Below are 15,907 nucleotides of genomic sequence, written 5' to 3'. Positions count from 1 at the left end.
ACACTATTGCTAGTATTTATTTAATCTCCTGCAACTTCAGGCACCCAGCCTGAAGCTAATTCAGGTAGCAGTTGTATACCAGAAACATAGAAATATTGCTTTTCAGGTGTTCAGGAAAATAACTGCACAGACAATGATAGGGATAGGCAATCTGTAGCATAACCCCTGCCTTTCTGCCCTTTCCGCATTAATGGAGGAGATCTGTGGTTGGGTGTAATGGCATTTGACTAAATGCAATTGTGCTTCCCCATACAAGTACAGATTCTGCAAAATAATAGAAATGTAGAAAATCAGGACACTTGGAAAAATTGGAGGAAAGGCTATGTTTTCTTACAATTTCTCTTAAGGTAGAAATGTTATGGAAAAATGAAAAGTATACAATACTTTTAACATCATTTTCAACTGGTATTTGATAACTTATCTCAAAGTGTATCAGCTCATTCTCAGACCAGGTTTTTCTACCAGCCTGCCTTTCTCCCTTCACTTTGATAAGTCTACTTTTATGTATAGTTTTGCTTCCATGAAAAATGTTAAAACCAAAGTCTTTCTCACTTTCTGGATAGTCCCTGGAGATTACCAATGAATTATCACTGTTTTAAGATCATTATTAAGAGGGAATGCAGTTGGCATATCAGCCAAAGCTGATTAAAAAATTTCTGGCTACAGCTCCACTGGAGAGATTTGAGCATCTGAACAATGAAGATATCTGCTAATCAGAGGGGAGATAAATGTGGTTCAAATGTTTCTATAAAGAAGCAAAGAAGAAGTACACGTTGAATACACGGGGAGGGGGTGTCCAGTGTGGCACAAGCTCAGAAAGGCCGGGGAATGAGGTCATGGGGTGTATGCAATCGCAGCGAGGTAAGAGGGAGTGGGGTGCATGCATGCATGTGTATGAGTGCAGGGAGGACATGGGGAAAAGGGATGGGGTGCGTGCAAGCAAAAGGGGGAGGGAAGGTATAATGCATGCGAGTGAAGAAAGGCTGGGGGAGCGGCCTTACCCCAGTGATTTGTGACCTTCCTTGCTGGCTTCCAATTGACTTTGCTTGGGGGAAGCTGGCAGGGAAGGTTGCAAATGGTGATCATGTGACTGCAGGACACTGCAACTAGTCATAATTGTGAGCTGGTTGCCAGGCACCTAAATTTTCTATACATAACCATTTCTGCCCTTGTTCTGATGCAAGAGATATAGGCCCACACCTTGGATATAGGCCCAGACCTTGCCATACTGCAGTTTCTGTAGGGATTTATGAGCCACCACGATCATGCCTCTTCTGAAAGACTTACTAGGCAGAGAATATGAGGTACAGATCTCATTCCTCCTGGCAGACTATTGAACTAATGTTACACATTCAATGGCCACTTTTTTGCTTAGCAGCCATGAGGGAGAGGGATAGAAGAGAGGAGGCACTGGTGACACTAAAACATTAGTGAAATCAATGAGTCGTAATTAATATAAGTTCCACGGATTCCAAAACATTTAAAGGCAACTAATTCTACCCTTTTTAAGACATTGATAAATAAATGAACTAATATATTTTATTTGGTTCACTTTGCATCCATTAAGGAACCAATCCTGAATTATGATATAATGTAGCTAAGAAGCACTTCCCATTCGCACAATGTATGATGTGACAGTTCTTTGCAAGTATTTCATCAGCCATAATCATAGTGATTTGCTTGGCTGTCAAGCTTTATTGTCTACTAATAGCATAGACCATGGAGAGTTCATCCACCACTAGTTAAAAATCTCATAAATATGTTTTTTTTCCACACAATCTACTCTAATCCAATCTAGCAGTACTTTGAGAGATAATTATGAACCTTATAATTACCTCAGATGACTGTCATAAAGCACTTTCCTTTCCATGACAGGCATATATTTTTAATAGTCATCTGTTTCAAAGCAATACAAACCTGAACTTGTATATAAAACCACTGTAGTTAGTGAACTTACTGGTATAAGTATAGGATCTATGAACCAATGGAAATCCATTCCCATTAAAGTTCTTGTTATAGGGGTTACACACCAAAAATCCACTTGGAAGGAAAATAAGAAATCACTGAGAGCTGTGTGAGATCGAACCAGAGGCTTCACATCAAGAAACATCAACTCAGATATGAATCATGAATTCTCTGTTATAGAATCACATATTCAGTGTTTCCTTCAGATGTTTTCTTTCTTCCTGAAGCTTCAACTGATGCTGCTGATTCTTCCTGAGTCCCAATCTTATAGTCCTATGTGCCACATGAATTATCTGCATTCTCCCCTGCATGACTACTATCAGCCAGGGGACTTTGTCATTGGTGGAATTGTTTCTCAGCTTTTTGGCATTGCTGACCTATTAGCTTATGTGGAAAACCCTAGAAGAAAACCTCTTGATGAGCCCATGTATGGACATATTTTGCCATGCTGCACTCAGAATTATCTCACTAGAAATGAACTATGCTCTTAAACAGATCTGAAAGATTATATGAGCAAAAAAGAAATCTCTTTGCATTTAAGTATTGTAAGGTTATTCAGGAGTCACAGGTTTTTTTCATTGATCTTCCTTTAAAATAACTTCCTTTAAAATAACTTTGTCATTTACAGATGATGTTCTAAACTTTTTGCACTCGAATATTGGTGTTTCTATTTTTTGTTTATTCATTAGTTATTAGTCTTCCCATATTATATTTCAAATGATATTTGCCGTATCATCTTGTATCCTGAAAGATAGTCAACCACTTCAAAATGTCTAATCAGGAATTTTCAAATTTAATAAGTTTATTAGATAGATGCACTAGAGATTAAGTAGCATATATGCTCAATGTTATTACTTAAGATAAGCCTAGTTTAAAGTATAAAAATTATGTATACATAAATGCAAAAGATGTACATAGCTCTGATTTTTTCACACATTCTGAGGCAGTTTATTAAAGAGTAACAAGACTAGATACAACTTATCAGTCACATGTTGTTTTCTTGGTTTGATGGCTCTTTTTATTTCATTCTTGGAGTAGCCATTTGCTTGTAGGACCCAATTAAGGTGGTTAAGTTCAGAGTTTAGGAATTGGGTTTCGCAGATCCGATTGGCACGATCCATGAGGGTTTTGATAATGCCTCTTTTCTGACGTGGGTGGTGGTTGGATTTTTTGTGCAGGTACCAGTCTGTGTGGGTGGGTTTTCTGTAGACTTTGTGCCCTAATTTGAGGTCTGGTTTGCGTATGACCAACGTGCCTAGAAATGGAAGTTGGCCATCCACTTCTTTTTCCATGGTGAATTGTATATTGGGGTGGATGCTGTTTAGGTGGTTCAGGAACTTCTCTAGGTCTTCTTCATCCTGACTCCAAATTGCGAAGGTGTCAACCACAAATCGGAACCAGACTGTTGGGGTAATGGGTGTGGTTTCTAAAGCCCATTTTTCGAAATGTTCCATGTAGAAATTTGCTACGACTGGGCTCAGGGGGCTTCCCATGGCGACACCATCTGTCTGTTCGTAGTACTCATTATCCCATAGGAAGTAACTCCTGTCTGTGCTCCTGCACTCTGCACTCTGAAGATGCCGGTCACAGGTGCTGGCGAAATGTTAGGAAACAAAACTTCCAGAACACGGCCACACAGCCCAGAAGACCCACACCAGCCATCGTATGCCGGCCGTGAAAGCCTTCAACAATACACAGAATAGCTGATATTTCATGTTCTTTGACATAATCTTTTCATCTTTTCATTTTGTCTTTGCTGTGAAGAACAAGGAGAACCCAAAATCATCCTCTGTTTCATCAGTAATAAGTAAGCATGCATACATATATCCATATTTATATACTTTCACTTCAGAATTAGACACCTTTGTTTAAGTATTGGATCCTAGCTCATTTTCTCCACTAGACATATATTAGCTTATAATGGTATTAAACTTCTCCTTTGACCCTAAACGTACATATGTAACTTCCAAAAGGCAGGTTTATATTCTGAGGCAATTGCTTATTTAAGAGAATGAAGAATTGAATGAACTGATAAAGTGTTTAACTGTCTTTTCAGTGTAATGCCGAAGAACTACCAGCATGTCCTGTCTTTGGTATTTGCTGTGAAGGAGATCAACAAGAACCCAAAGCTCTTACCCAATACCTCCTTGGGATTCCACATCTTTGATAGTTACTTTGACGCTAGGAAGACTTATCAGAACACCTTGGATCTTCTGTCTAGTTGGCAGAAGCCTATCTTCAACTACTACTGTGGCTTTCAGAAGAACCTGGTCGCTGTCATTGGGGGACTTGATTCTGAAACTACTATCTACATAAACAATCTATTAAGCACCTATAAGATTTCACAGGTAAGGAACTGATTATTAGGCTGCAGAATTTAGAATATATTTAGTGATATCATAAATTAATTCCCACTGTTGCAGAAGGTAGAAGGGAGACATCTGAGTGAGTGGTGGGTTTGTTACAGACAGGTTTTGCTTCCTTTGAAATGAAAACACTGATAATATAGGAATTCAAATGATTGTATCTGAATGGTTGGTAGTGTCACCTGATACCCTGGTGTTCCTAGACATAAACCTCAGAATAGCTGTGACCCTAATGCAGCATCAAACAGGCCTAATTCAGGCCTGAGTCAGAAAGAGTCAATAAATATTGGAATGAAATAGAAATTACACAGGCAGACCACACCCAAATCTTCATGCTTCTGTATGCTTGCTAATGATGTCATTTATAACATTATAATTATTTCAAAGATACCCAGAATCTCTACATGCAATTTCTTGGTTCAGACGGAAAGCCAAATGCTCCTATACATTTATGAATGACTCAAAAATTCCTTTCAAACTAACCCAGGATTCTATCTTTATTTGATGCTTCTCTGTCCAGGAATAAAACATTTGAAATATTTTTATAGCCTCTGACTCCTTTGGATTCTGTTCTTTCTTGCCAAAGTTTATTCTCCTAGTACTTCTCCTTCTTGCATTTCCTCTGAGTTTGGTTCCAGCTGAGAAAAGAAGAGATGAGGGATGATGATGATGATGATGATGATGATGATGATGATGATTTATTTTATTTATTTATTTATTTATTTATTTATTTATTTATATTTCAAATTTAGATACCGCCCATCTCACAAAAAGTGACTCTGGGCAGTTCACAATAAAACAGCAATAAATATTAAAATACAATGAAACAACATAAAATACAGTAAAAATAGAATAAAAACCAAACACATACACAAAGAATATCTTCCAAGATGTTGATGGGCAGTAAGATGTTAACATATGGGAGCATCTTCAAGGGGCCAGCCACCCCCAGGGTTGGTTGCCCTTTTTTGCACGCCATGCCAGTTGACAGATGATGAAGATGATGATGTTGATGATTTCTCACTCAAGCATATAAATGTCATTTATTAAGTTGCTAAATGTTGCTTAATAGACATGCATATTCAGAAAATGTTTTAAGCCTTGATTTGTTTATCTTTTCTATATCTTATTCTACTGACTATAGAACACTGGTTGTACTGAACTTTTAGTTACTCGCTTCCCTAATCTGTATGCCTATCCTTTGCATGGTTTCTGACCTAAGGATATTTCTATATTATATGAAATTGTTATTCAAATTATCTCTCTCAAGAATAATGTGAATAAAAATAATCATGATATGAAGGAATAATTCCATCTCACAAAATATTGAACATTTCCTTTCTCCAATCTTCTGAAATTCACAGATTTCTTTGTGATAACCACATCGATATGATTGTTTCATAGCTATTTATAAACAACTGTTCTTTTCCTGTCTTTTTTCTTTAAAAAATTCTAACCTAGAAAGGTTGCTCAAAAAGGAAGACAGTTTCCTTTTTAAGCAAAAATGTAAAGAGCCTAATAGTAAACTCAGTAGATTTATCAAACTAACATTGCTAGGATATACTTTTCCCATAAAGTCAGTTAGCCCACAAATTCTGTCCAACTTTGTCAAAACTTACAAGTTACATTAATGCAAATATTGTCAGTAAGATATATGAATCTTTGCTTCCTGAACGAAAACTCTTGCTCAACTAATAAAATGCACTGCAAATTGGTTCAGGAGACATGAGGCTGTCTTCTGTATAGTCCAGTTGAGATTTGAATCAAATCTTGTGGTTGATGCACATCCTTATATTTTACAAAGACCTGATTTAACCAATTCTATCAAAGTAAAGGTGACTAAATCACTGTATGATATGTTTGTTGCTCAACAAAGTAGGTTAGAAAACATACTCAGAAGCAATTCTCAAGCACTGTTTTATAAGGGTGGGTTATTATGAAGAGACAGACAAAATTGCCCAGAAAAATAATATTAAGCACTTGGTCACATAAAGGAAAACAACATATGAAGTTCATAGAGAGCTACGTTTAAAAGGAAAGATGTTTTTAGTCCAGAATTTACAGCTTTTACATTAATAAGTTAAACTTAGCAAAACACTGACTTGCATAAGTTTATTCCTTTCATAGAAAATAGTGCATTTAGAATGCAGGGTTTGTTTTATCTCTGGTTTAAATGTTTTCTTCAGCAGAGATCTTGAAGAATTCTTTACAGCAAGTGGTCTCATGGCAATCATCTTAACAATTTCATTTTCTTTCTCTACTTAATAAAGGTCACTTACTCTTTCCTTCCTCCAGAAGGACGTAATAAAAGCAAGTTCCCTACTATCTATCAGATGGTACCCAATGAAGAGATTCAGTATAATGGGATTGTCCAGCTCCTTCTGCATTTCCAGTGGACGTGGGTTGGGATCGTTGCAATGGATGATGATAAAGGAATGTATTTCATCCAAACATTGACAACACAATTTTCTCCAAATGGCATTTGTGCAGCTTTCACTGAAAAAATACCTACAATGAGTTCCGTGTTTGATATCACAGGTTTAATGGATCACATGGAGAACATGAACCCTCTTCTAAACCTGACCAATGTCATTGTCTTAAATGCACATACTCAAACAGTGTTTGCTTTAGCAGGATTAATCCAAATGGCAATTTTGACAAGTACTGCGGGAACAGATGTAAATAAAGTGTGGATTATGAGTTCTGAATGGGCTTTTGCATCGCATAACTTTATGGGTTGGGATGATAATATTTTTCACGGTGCTTTATCTTTTTCAATTCACTCCCTTGAGAATCTGGAATTCCAAAATTTCCTTCAGAGCTTAGATCCTCTTTATCCCAAGGGAGATGGTTTTATCACACTCATCTGGAAGCAGCTATTCAAATGTTCTTTCCTGGAGTCTGACATGAATGAGAAGAACACAAAAACCTGCAGGGGAGACGAGAAGTTGGAAAACCTCCCTGGTCCGTTTTTTGAAATGAGCATGACTGGACAAAGCTATAGCATCTACAATGCAGTTCAGGCCATAGCACATGCTTTATATGCTCTATGCTCCTCCAGGCCCAAAATCAGATCCCTCTCAAGAAGAACAAGATGTGAAACTCTAGAAGTAAAACACTGGCAGGTAAGGTCTCGTATCCAAACTTGTTCTGTGTATATGTGATGGTTCAGAAATATGACCCCATTATTCAAGAAGTATTCTCATTCTTAGATCTTAAATTGCCTAAAGTGGTTTATCCTGCCTTCCCAATCCTCTTGCTACAGTTCTTCGATACATGCAGGGTATAAGTCCCATTTGTGCTGTTTGCAAACTAAATCCATTCATGAACATAAAACCAAATTCTAGACAACTAGTAACAAAATCCTAACACTCTGTTTATATTTATTTATTTTATTTTATTTTATTCATCAAACTTATCCCCACCCATCTCCCTCCAATGGGGGACTCTGGGCAGCTTACAACAGATGAAAATAATAAATAAATACATAGTTAAAATTTTGTTAAAAATATTGTTATTTCTCCTTTTATTTTAAATTCCTCATAGCTTAACCATTTTCTAGCATATGTCTCCTTTAACAACACTGATGGAGAGAAGGTGTTTTTTAACAGCAATGGAGAATTGGTAGCTGGCTTTGACATTATCAACTGGATTACTTTTCCAAACCGATCCATCCACAGAATAAAAGTTGGAACAATGGATTTCCAGGACTCACTGGGCAAAGAAGTCTCCCTGAACAAGGAGATCATCTCATGGCACAGATCATTTAATCAGGTGAGATATTACTGTATATTCTCACACTGCTGAACTAAAAGGTTATCCAGTGTCCTTCCATGATCATCCATCTCTCATTGCAAACCGAAGGTCTTTGAAAAGTCATTTGCTGAAACTATTTCTTGCCAAATGGCAAAACCTTTTTCAAGGAAAAGGTGATATAAAATAGCAGAATATAATCATCAATTTTGAAGAGAATGATAACCACAAGAAGAGTTATTATTGAGAAAAAATATTTATTTCCCTACATTTTAATTTTTTTTATAATATTTTATTGAAGTTTTAAAATTACAAGGTTAAAAGTTAGAAATAGAAAAAGAAAATGAAAAATACAAATTATAAGAAAAAGAAAAAGAAAATGTGAGATAAAGTAAAGAAAAGGAAAAAAGACATGAAAAATAGATAGCTTCCAATCTATCTTTGGTCTTAAGAATAATAAAAATGTCATAGGTGCTAGTTTTTAATGCATTTAGTAGGAATAATTCTTTGTCAAAACATATCCCATTACATTTATAATCTAATCTTCAAATCCTCATGTAAGCTTTGCCCCGCCTACATTTTGCAAACAGTCCATCAATGGTTTCCATTCCTTAAGGTAATAATTGTTTGATTTTTCTTTTAATAAACAAGTCAGTTTATCATTTTCTGCATTCCCATCAGTTTTAGCAACCATTCTTGTATTGTTGGTAATGTCTGGGTTTTCCAAAATTGTGCATACAAAAGTCTTGCTGTGGTAATTGTTGTGCAGAGTGCAGCAATACTCCCAGGAAATGGCCAAAAATACACACCATCATGAGAGAGATTTAAAGAATGCAATGTCCATATCTTGTTCTCCAAAGAAATCCAGCCAGAAAATATAAAATATCTGATTGTTTATTGAGAAAAAATACAAGCTACATAAAATACAAGTTTCATGCAAAATATAGGAAAAAATCACTTCTTCTTCTCATATATGAGGCATCCAAGACTTATCCACTACACAAGTATAACAAAGTCTCTAGCCAAAAAACTCTCAGAGAAGAGGTACACTACTTGGTTTATGGCTACATAACCCATAAAACTGACTACATGATGGCTAAAACTCTACTGAGCAGCTGGGCATGTAATCCTCCCGTTTTATTGCCACCCCTTGAATAACTACCATACAAACGCCAATAGGTGGCAGTAAATAGCAGTATAGTGGTATACATGCCAACTAACAATACTATAGAAAGCACATGACTTGCTTTTCTAGCCTAAACATTGTTTTGAAGATAACGAGCTGCACTTCTTCCCATGAGAAAATTCTAACAGTAATCATATACTGAGTAATTCTGATAAGATGCTTTCCAATTTGAAAGTCCATTATCCCCAACAGGAATAGTTCTGGTTTAAATGGAACCTGTATCTGTAGTATGCTCTGCATCAAAGCTTGTATTTGAGTCCAAAATTTCTTTGCAATTTTACATGTCCACCACATATGATAAAACGACCCTTCTTGTTGATTACATTTCCAACAGATGTTGGAAATTGTCCCGTACATCTTTGATAATCTTTGGGGTGTCATATACCATCGATACAACATTTTATAAAAGTTTTCTTTCAAGTTATAACATAAAGTAAATTTTAATCCTTTAGACCACACCTACATTTTAATTTCATACTCCCTCCAAGGAGTTCAGACTATACATATGCACCTGCATCAGATGAAGGCTTGTGGACTGTAGAACAGCGGGAATGTTGTTGTAATAAGGCCTTGGCAAGGCTTTATTCCAGACACATCAATAAAGCTGTCTCTCCCACTTTCTGTCTCAGCCTGGTATTCCCAAGCAGACACAAGAAACGTAGGCAAAAAACTGGAAAGGCCTGAATACAGAGAAGTTACATGCAGAAGAGCAGACAAGAATCCTGTCTTATATAAACGATGTATCAATCCCAAGGTTCATTCCTGATTTTGCTTGCTTACATATATTTTTTCTTAGGTGAGTCAAGTCACAAAGGAAAACTAGGCAGACCAAATTTGGAACTGTAGAGAACATGTCATAAAAGCAACAAGTAAAAATTAGCTGCACTAAATAATGTTAGCTTAAATTTTAAAAAATACATATAGATATATAGTGGGCTCAAAAATCATACTCATTGAGTGTTCTTCAACGCCTCTTGGATAAACTGGAAAGAAAGATGAAATGAGATATCCAAAAGTTCAGTTTTAGGTTCTTTATTCTTGTATTTTTGTATTATTGGCTTCAAAGAAAAGGTAGATAGAATGCTTATGAAGACTACCAATGACAAAGAAGTGGATGAGAGGAACACACTTCTAAGCAATCTTGATAGGTTGCTAAACTAAAGCAACTGAACTAAAGTAACAGAATTACCTTTAACAGACACTGTACCAAGTTCTTTCCTTAGGAATTAAGAATCTAGTGTACAGTTACTAATACATTTCATAAGCACAATTTCATAATTGTATTTATGAAAAAGCAAGAAATCTGATGTGAGTTTAGAAAAGAAGGTGATATGTTCAGAAAAATTAATCCGTTCCTTGTAGCTCATGTATTTCTCAGATATTGAAACGATTGTACTCAAAGAACTAATGCTGTCCTTTTAATAAATAAAACTCTCTTTTATTCTACTATTTAAAAAATCACCTTGACCTGGTAGTGGGAAATATGTAGTGATAGACAAAGAAAGTTCTACTCTTGCAGAAGATGAACCATTTTGCCAAAGAAAAGTGTAAAGGGAAAAAGAATGTGTTGCCACAAGAAAATGGACAATTTTCAAGCTTGCAAGCATCCTTGTAATAATAACTCACCAAATCCATGGCATATAAATGTGAGATATATTTCTTCTTTAGACAAGAGCAATTCAAGATCCAAAACAGACCTCAACAACATCACTATTCTCATCACTTGGTGTGTATTTTAATTCAAAAATGTCAATTATAATAAATTAACCAATGAGACATAAATGAAGAAAACATAACTTTTCACGCTATGCTTGGACAGGTCTTGCCTCTTGCAATATGCAATGATAACTGCCCTCCAGGATTCAACAGGAAAAAGAAGGAAGGGGAGCCATTTTGCTGTTACAATTGTGCTCCATGCCCTGAAGGGAAGATTTCAGATCGGAAAGGTAAGAGGCATAACATGAAGGGTTCTGAAGTACAGTAAAAGAGAAATTATAACTCTGATGCCAGAGCACTTAATGCATTCATTGATCTGTTGGGTTCATGCTGGCAGCCAAGATTAGTGGAAAATAAAATGTCTTATTCTCTTTGTCCCCTCCCATGCATTTCCAGTACTGAAATTAGAAGGAAGGAATAGCCCTTAGATAGATCCAGGGTGTCTATGACATTCTCACAGGGGAAAGAATATTCATGATGCTTCCAAACCCAATTTCCATTTCAATTTGAGGAAATCCCACATATCTCACATATTCACAAAGGAATTTCCATTCCAATTCATTTATCTGCTGTTTCTGCCCCCAAGAAGGATTGTTAAAATGATTCCCATATGAGATTGTCTGGGTGCCCCTTATAATACATGGGAAATGCTTACTACAGTAATTTTATATGCATAAGGATGTATTTTTACCACTGAGCATAGCATTCACACATCATTACTTATAAAATTACAAAGAAGAGAAGAAAGAAGTAAAACATCAATCCTAAATTTCCATTCCACTTCTGTGGAGAATTACTTTGGGACATATTTGAATGATTACAATGGTACCTGTTCTCTTTTTCAGATAGAGATGACTGTTTTGTTTGCCCAGAAAATCAGTATCCCAACAGAAGGAGAAATCAATGCCTGCCTAAGATCCCAAACTTTCTTTCTCATCATGAACCTTTGGGGATCATTTTAGTTTTCTTGGCTCTCTTTTTTACTCTGATCACTCTTTTTGTGCTAGGAATCTTCATCAAACACAGGAATACCCCCATCGTCAAAGCCAACAACCGGGACCTCACCTACTCTCTGCTCATCTGTCTTGCACTCTGCTTCCTCTGCTCTCTTCTATTCATTGGACAACCTCACCCAGTCTCCTGCTACCTCCGACAAACTTCTTTTGGCATCATCTTCTCCACAGCGGTTTCTCTCATAATGGCAAAAACCATCACAGTGGTTGTCGCTTTCATGGCCACCAAGCCAGGCAGCAGGATGAGGAAGTGGGTGGGCAAAAAATTGGCCAATTCTGTAGTCATCTTCTGCTCCTTGATCCAAGTAGGGATTTGTTCTTTGTGGCTCTCTACTGCTCCTCCATACCCAGATCTGGACAATCATTCCTTGGCTGAAGAAACTGTGCTTGGATGCAATGAAGGCTCAGCCCCCTGGTTTTACTGTGTCCTCGGGTACATGGGATTCTTGGCTCTCACTAGCTTTATTGTGGCTTTCCTTGCTAGGAACTTGCCCAGCACTTTCAACGAAGCCAAGTTCATCACTTTCAGCTTGCTGGTGTTTTGCAGTGTCTGGGTCTCTTTTGTCCCCACCTACCTGAGCGCTAAGGGGAAATACATGGTGGCTGTGGAAGTCTTCTCCATCTTGGCTTCCAGTGCTGGATTACTTGTTTGCATCTTCTGTCCAAAAATGTACATAATAGTAATGAAGCCACAATTGAATTGTAAAGAGCAGTTAATAAAAAGGATTTGACAGGCATGGCAAGTATGTCCTACTGTGTTGTTCTGAAGTTCTTACAGGAATGGGCAAGGAAACTCAAGACAAGTGGGCAATTTATTCTGACCCAACCGATGATCATCAAATTTTCAGTAAAACCAGATTGAAAAGTTCTTGGTTGAGCAAATTTAACATATAATGAACAAAAATTATCAATATGGTGTCTGCTTTTGCTCATGTATACTCCCTCATTCCCATTTTATACATGCATCAAAACCTTCAACAATTCCATAAAATCCCATTGGATAGATTAAATATTCTGCTTTTACTAACATGCCTTCCCTTTATTAATCCTTCAAATAAAGAGCTAATGTCAAGTCTCTTCTTGCAACATTGGAAGGAATAAGGATTCTCTGAATTTAAAATTACTTCATCTGCTCAAATCTTCTACATTTTAAAATGCTGTCTCATTGTGATGAAACACCCCCCAAATATCCAGTCACACTTTACACCCCCACTGTACTTGGAAACCTTCCAAGGCAGCAGAGCAGGAATGATTTATATAATAAAATTGCAAAATACAGCAATCAATTAGGAACAGTAAACTTATATTGACTTTTTAACTGCAAAATCAATTAAGATATGTGCTACATATATCCTAGCAAAATAAAGAATGCAACAATTCTAATAAACAAAATCCCATAAATGCTAAACATGGTGAAGGTCTGAATATTACCTTCTTAGCTAAAGATCACAGAATCAAAGTATCATAGAATACATGAGTTGGAAGGGGCCATTGACATCTTTTCATTCAACCCCCTGCTCCAGCCACATTCCACTGAATCAACCCCATTCATGTGGATGGTTCTGCACAGGAGTCTCTCTGTGTAATAATATGCAATATGGTCCCTCCAATGCTGAGAAGATGCCAGCACTGAGACCTGACACTTCAGAGGACTGATCACAAGCCTTAAGGAAGTCCTCCTTGCAAGAAGGCTTATATCTCAGAAAATGATGATACAGTGAGCAAGATTTCCTAATTCAGGGACTTGAGACACCTAGTTGACCTCATCAGTCCAGGTAAGAGGCTAAGATGAAATACTGGTGATTGCTGTCTGGGTGTCCAGATGTAACCAGCTAGGCCTCCGTGACACTGGACATCCTGACTTCAGAGGTACAGTCTGATGAATAGGGCCATGCAAACTTATGGACAGAGGATGGCCAGTCATGGCCTTCAAGAGGAACTGACTCAGTTTGCAAAGAGAACTGTTGAAGGGTTGCTGAACTTCACAATGACCTTGTCAACAGGTGTGGGTATAGGTTCCATCCTCCTGCATCCAGACGAGAAAGCTGAGCCAATCCTCATTTCAACTGAAGTGTGCTTGGACAATGCTTAATCAATGTCAAAACTAACAGATAGTGCTGACTTAGTAGAGGCTCAAATTTGCAAAGTGCAATCTGATCATTCTGAGCTGCAGGAAGTTGAAACCCATCAACTGAAGCAACGTCACTGTTGTCAGTGATGACTTGAATGGGTAGAGATCGTTGCCATTTGCTTTCTCCTGTCCAGGACTTTGGACATCCTTGGACTGTTTCAGGTGTAGGCTCATTTGAATCATAGTTCACCTATCCATTGTTATCTCCTTCAGGAAAGGGAGTAGCATCCCCTGCAGGGGACAAAAATAAGCTTAGCGTCACAGAACCAATTCCACAGCATAGATCATCAGCCCTGGGTCAGAGCCAAGTTTGATGAATCTCTTTGGCATCTAACAAATGATGGACTCCCATAATTTCTGTATCCTGATATCTGGGAGAAGGCCAGGCCTGCCATGGTGTCTAGAATTTTCCCCATATATTGGAGACCTGAGAGGGAAATAGCTGGTTCTTCCCCCAGTTGATGCAGAAGGAGTGTCTTTTGCTCCTACCTACCTGAACATGAAAGGAAAATATGCAAGGGCTGCCACAGTCTCCTCAGTCTTGGAACCTTGTCTTGCATTTCCTGTTTGTAGATTTTACCAAAGCTGTATAATCCTAATTAGGCCTGACCTGTTACGGAGTAGCTAATAGAAAAATAAATAAGGAACAAAATAATTTTCTTTTCTTTTTTTCCTTATAGCTGATGGACAGTAGTAACTATTCCAAAATCTTGGCAGAAACAAGCAAAGAGTCTTAATGATGAGCTTCCTTCTTATCTGGACAGTTAGAACTAGCATTAGAAGTAATGTTGTGTTGATAGCAGCCAGTATGAGAAACTGTTGACTGGGTCATTTAGCTAGAGATATCCACTTTTAAACTGCCCAAAGTCCCTGGGAGTCAGGCAGCATAAAAATGTAATAAATCATCATCATCATCATCAACCACATCCCCATGACATTTTAGGAAATATTTAATATATATTTTAAACTCAGACAGAACTACTCCAGATCGGGAAAAACCATGTCTGCAACATGACTCTTTTCATTTGGTGACATATCACTTGCTACAGAAGAGCGGTTTTTGTTGGGTTGTCCTTTGTTTTTGGTTTTGTCTTTGGTTTGTGGTTTTTGGTTTGGTTTTTTTTTTTTCCTGCTTTTCTTTGCTTTTCTTTTTTGGGACTTCAGCTCAGTTTTGACTCCTGGCGACTGCCTGGAGAAGCCCCTACAGTTTTCTTGGCAAGATTTTTCAGAAGTGGTTTTGCCATTGCCTCCTTTCTAGGGCTGAAAGAGAATGACTGGCCCAGGTCACCCAGCTGGCCTTGTGCCTAACATGGGACTAGAACTCACCGTCTACTGGTTTCTAGCCTGCTGCCTTAAACACTACACCAAACAGGCTGTACAATACTGTAGATTCTCAAATATTCTGGTTCCTGAGCACATCTTGGAAATTAACTTTCTTTCATTCTCCTCTTCCACTGTGGGTGAATGTACATTATTGGTAACTGTGGGTGATCATTTTCTGATTGGAAACATTGCCAGCCATGCCTCCTGCTTAGCTGCCTGTTTTCTTCCAGCCAAGTCAAGAGGGAGACTCGTGATTGCTGTAACACTAACATGAAAATTAGAAAGCTGTAGAACTCAAAAGCAATGAAGAAAATACACTTCATGATCCCAGAGAGGGTGGGTAGGCATTCTCAGCACTGAGTTATTGGTTAACTTGGGTTAACTAGTGATTGGATGAAGGAGCTGGCTACAAAGGGCGGACTCACAGGCATATAGGTGAAAGCAAGATAAACCT

The 15,907-nt window shown here is 37.6% G+C and overlaps 2 protein-coding genes across 2 annotated transcripts; both read left to right on the top strand.

Moving 5' to 3' along the window:
• Positions 1-1,265: 1,265 nt before the first annotated feature.
• LOC148215795 (vomeronasal type-2 receptor 26-like) lies at positions 1,266-7,495 on the top strand. The gene is made up of 4 exons (XM_088142515.1): positions 1,266-1,304; positions 2,193-2,392; positions 4,022-4,313; positions 6,602-7,495. Exons 1-4 carry the CDS (start codon positions 1,266-1,268, stop codon positions 7,493-7,495), a joined length of 1,425 nt encoding a protein of 474 aa, XP_087998641.1.
• Positions 7,496-8,027: 532 nt separating this feature from the next.
• Positions 8,028-12,730, top strand: LOC148215794 (vomeronasal type-2 receptor 26-like). Its single transcript, XM_088142514.1, has 3 exons — positions 8,028-8,105; positions 11,090-11,216; positions 11,832-12,730. Exons 1-3 carry the CDS (start codon positions 8,028-8,030, stop codon positions 12,728-12,730), a joined length of 1,104 nt encoding a protein of 367 aa, XP_087998640.1.
• Positions 12,731-15,907: the final 3,177 nt, after the last annotated feature.

Source organism: Python bivittatus, unplaced genomic scaffold (genome assembly GCF_059951505.1).
Source record: "Python bivittatus isolate LINGU-HERP-01145 unplaced genomic scaffold, Pbiv_v1 ctg000440_np1212, whole genome shotgun sequence".
Taxonomy (NCBI): Eukaryota; Metazoa; Chordata; class Lepidosauria; order Squamata; family Pythonidae; genus Python; species Python bivittatus.
The sequence above is the reverse complement of the archived record's forward strand: the minus strand, read 5'-3'. Positions and strand labels throughout refer to the sequence as shown.